Source organism: Toxorhynchites rutilus, chromosome 3 (genome assembly GCF_029784135.1).
Source record: "Toxorhynchites rutilus septentrionalis strain SRP chromosome 3, ASM2978413v1, whole genome shotgun sequence".
Classification (NCBI taxonomy): Eukaryota; Metazoa; Arthropoda; class Insecta; order Diptera; family Culicidae; genus Toxorhynchites; species Toxorhynchites rutilus.
In genome coordinates this window covers 91,754,749-91,757,138 of record NC_073746.1, presented here as the reverse complement: position 1 = coordinate 91,757,138, position 2,390 = coordinate 91,754,749, and the positions used below count along the sequence as shown (strand labels likewise).

The window sequence follows — 2,390 nt, the reverse complement described above, 5'->3', positions numbered from 1 at the left end:
ATAAAAGGAAATTGTAAAAGGCCAATCATACGATCAATCAATGGCGAGTTCTGTAATTAAACCCATCAACGTTCGCTTAGCAAGGAAACGTAAATGTTCGAAAGAACCCACATCAAAAAAATAATTTTAGGTGGGATGAAGTACGCCGGGGCAGCTAGTATAAATATAATATTTGGAAACTCGGGACATTTTACGAAGCAGGAATCAACAAGAAAGGATTCATCCTCGTTACATAACTCTAGTAGGTACAAATAGCTGTCAAAACGAATATCATGGAATGATGAATATAAGCTACCTGTTTCAGGAGAGGATTAGTACAAGCAAATATCCTTCAAACGCTGAGTAAAGCACATACAAAAGATATAAACATTTTAGATCTAAAATATCAATTTTGCCCACTTCATATGATAAAGAAAGATTTAAATTTTCAACTTTTTTTATATATTTCGACATAGCTTAGAGAATATAAACCTACAACCTATTGTTATTTTTCCTGAAAACATATCAGTAAGAAGCCACAATTTTCTAACGTTTCAGCTGAATAAAAACATTACATTTATTCAAAAACATATCTTAATTCCACAACATAAGTTCATCATTACACTGTATTCTGAATTCTGTTCATTCCGTATGAAGGGAAAAATGTAATATAGAGGAAGCAAATGCAACGCTCGTTGATCCAGCTGAGAAACCGCTGTGAATAGAAAATGACCCCGGCAAACGGCTTTAGGCTTCGACATCGGCCTGGATCTTGGCCAGGAAGTCGGCCTTGTGCTTGGCGATTTTCGCCTTGCGGGCTTCGAGGGTGAGCTTGGCCAGGTTGTGGCGCTTTTTGGTGACCTTCTTCTCTGGTTTCTTGGTGAATCCTGGGTCCTTGCGGATGGCGGCGTGAGCGTTCTTGTAGATTGTCTCAATCTGTTCCAACGAGGAATTATATCAACTTATTAGATAACGAATATATTACGAACTAAGTATATTTATTGTTTGATAAAAATGAGGAAGCTTTCCAGATTAAAACCGAGAAGACTCCGAACTATTTGTCAGTTTTACTGTGGTCCACTTTCGGAATCGACTGTGACTTAGAATATCGCAGCAGAAATTTGGGAGTGGACGTGCCGATATCGTATCGATGGAAACATAACATATACTTACATCATCAGCCTTTATTCCGAGACCGATGTACTTGCTGAACTGACGCTTGTAAGCATCATCATCCTCCTCTTCCAAGGTGCGCATATAATCGGCAACATGTTGTCCGAAGATGTGAGCACGGTGAACTTCAGCATTGAAGCTCTTGTTCTCAGCGCTGTATCCAGGGAAGCGCTTGACGGAGTGGGGGATGTTAAGACCACCATCAACGGCACCCTTCATAGCACCGAAAACACGAGCTCCGGTAGTGGTACGAGCAAGACCAACATCCAAATAACAACGGAAAGCACCTGGGCCATCATCCAGCGGCTCAACCATATACTCCTCTCCAGTAACATCGGTACAACCAGTGTACAATGTATCCAAACGAAGTTTTTGCAAGATACGGCGAGCAACCAACAAACCAGTACAGTAAGCAGCAGCGTAGTTGGTTAATCCAACCTGGAAAAAATGAACATGTGTTATCTATCGGAACTTGAAATAATTATACAAGCTCACCTTAACTCCATAGCGTGGCAATTCATGCGAGTAGGCAGCGCATACAATACGATCTCCTTCGATACGGGCATAGGCAATCTGACAGGTGATGTCACGGTTGCTCAAGCGGACGATCAAACGGTATTTGGGAGTGTTGTATTTGTTCTTATCTTGGAAGATCAAGCGCTTGCGGGCATAGTAGTCGGTTTTACCCTCGCGACGCCTGCGGAACCTGACTTGGTAACGCTTGAAGTATTGTTTGTTCTTAACAACTTTCACGAAACCCTGAGAATAAAGACAATAGTTTATAGTCCAAATATTATTTTTAGGTTAGTTTCATCATCTCCACATGCATAAGCACAGCAAGTATGTTTACACCGTAATTCCAGTAGATTGCGTGATGCAGTTACACCTCAAATAATAAAAATAGAATGCTTTTCTGTAAATAGATGTTTTCAATAACATTACCATAAACACAATTGCTATATTAATTGTTTTAGATACAAAATGGGGATCGGCAAAGCGATTGCGACCAATATTTTCGTAATTAAATTCGACCAAATCGAGATAAAAACTACACAATTCACTCACAATCACTGTTATAATCAATTTCAAACAGATTTATGAACAATTTTCTTACCATTTTGCCGGAAATTGGAAAAACTAGACACTCGCTACGTTTAACACGTTTTCTACACGTCGGTGTCTGAAAGAAAAAGGAAAATCGAACATGGCGATTTGACGCAACAGCAAAATATTCATGA

General features: G+C 39.7%; 1 protein-coding gene across 1 annotated transcript; it reads right to left on the bottom strand.

The window, feature by feature from the left end:
* Positions 1–521: 521 nt before the first annotated feature.
* On the bottom strand, positions 522–2,390 carry LOC129775955 (60S ribosomal protein L5). Its single transcript, XM_055781253.1, has 4 exons — positions 2,267–2,390; positions 1,648–1,911; positions 1,153–1,590; positions 522–915 (listed from the first exon to the last, which is right to left on the bottom strand). Exons 1-4 carry the CDS (start codon positions 2,267–2,269, stop codon positions 727–729), a joined length of 894 nt encoding a protein of 297 aa, XP_055637228.1. The 5' UTR covers positions 2,270–2,390; the 3' UTR covers positions 522–726.

Excerpts from the sequence above, each read along its gene's own strand:
- LOC129775955 (XM_055781253.1), bottom strand. Across the intron at positions 1,591-1,647 it reads TGCCACGCTATGGAGTTAAG|GTTGGATTAACCAACTACGC; the intron begins GTGAGCTTGTAT and ends CATTTTTTCCAG. Across the intron at positions 916-1,152 it reads TCGGAATAAAGGCTGATGAT|ATTGAGACAATCTACAAGAA; the intron begins GTAAGTATATGT and ends TCGTTGGAACAG.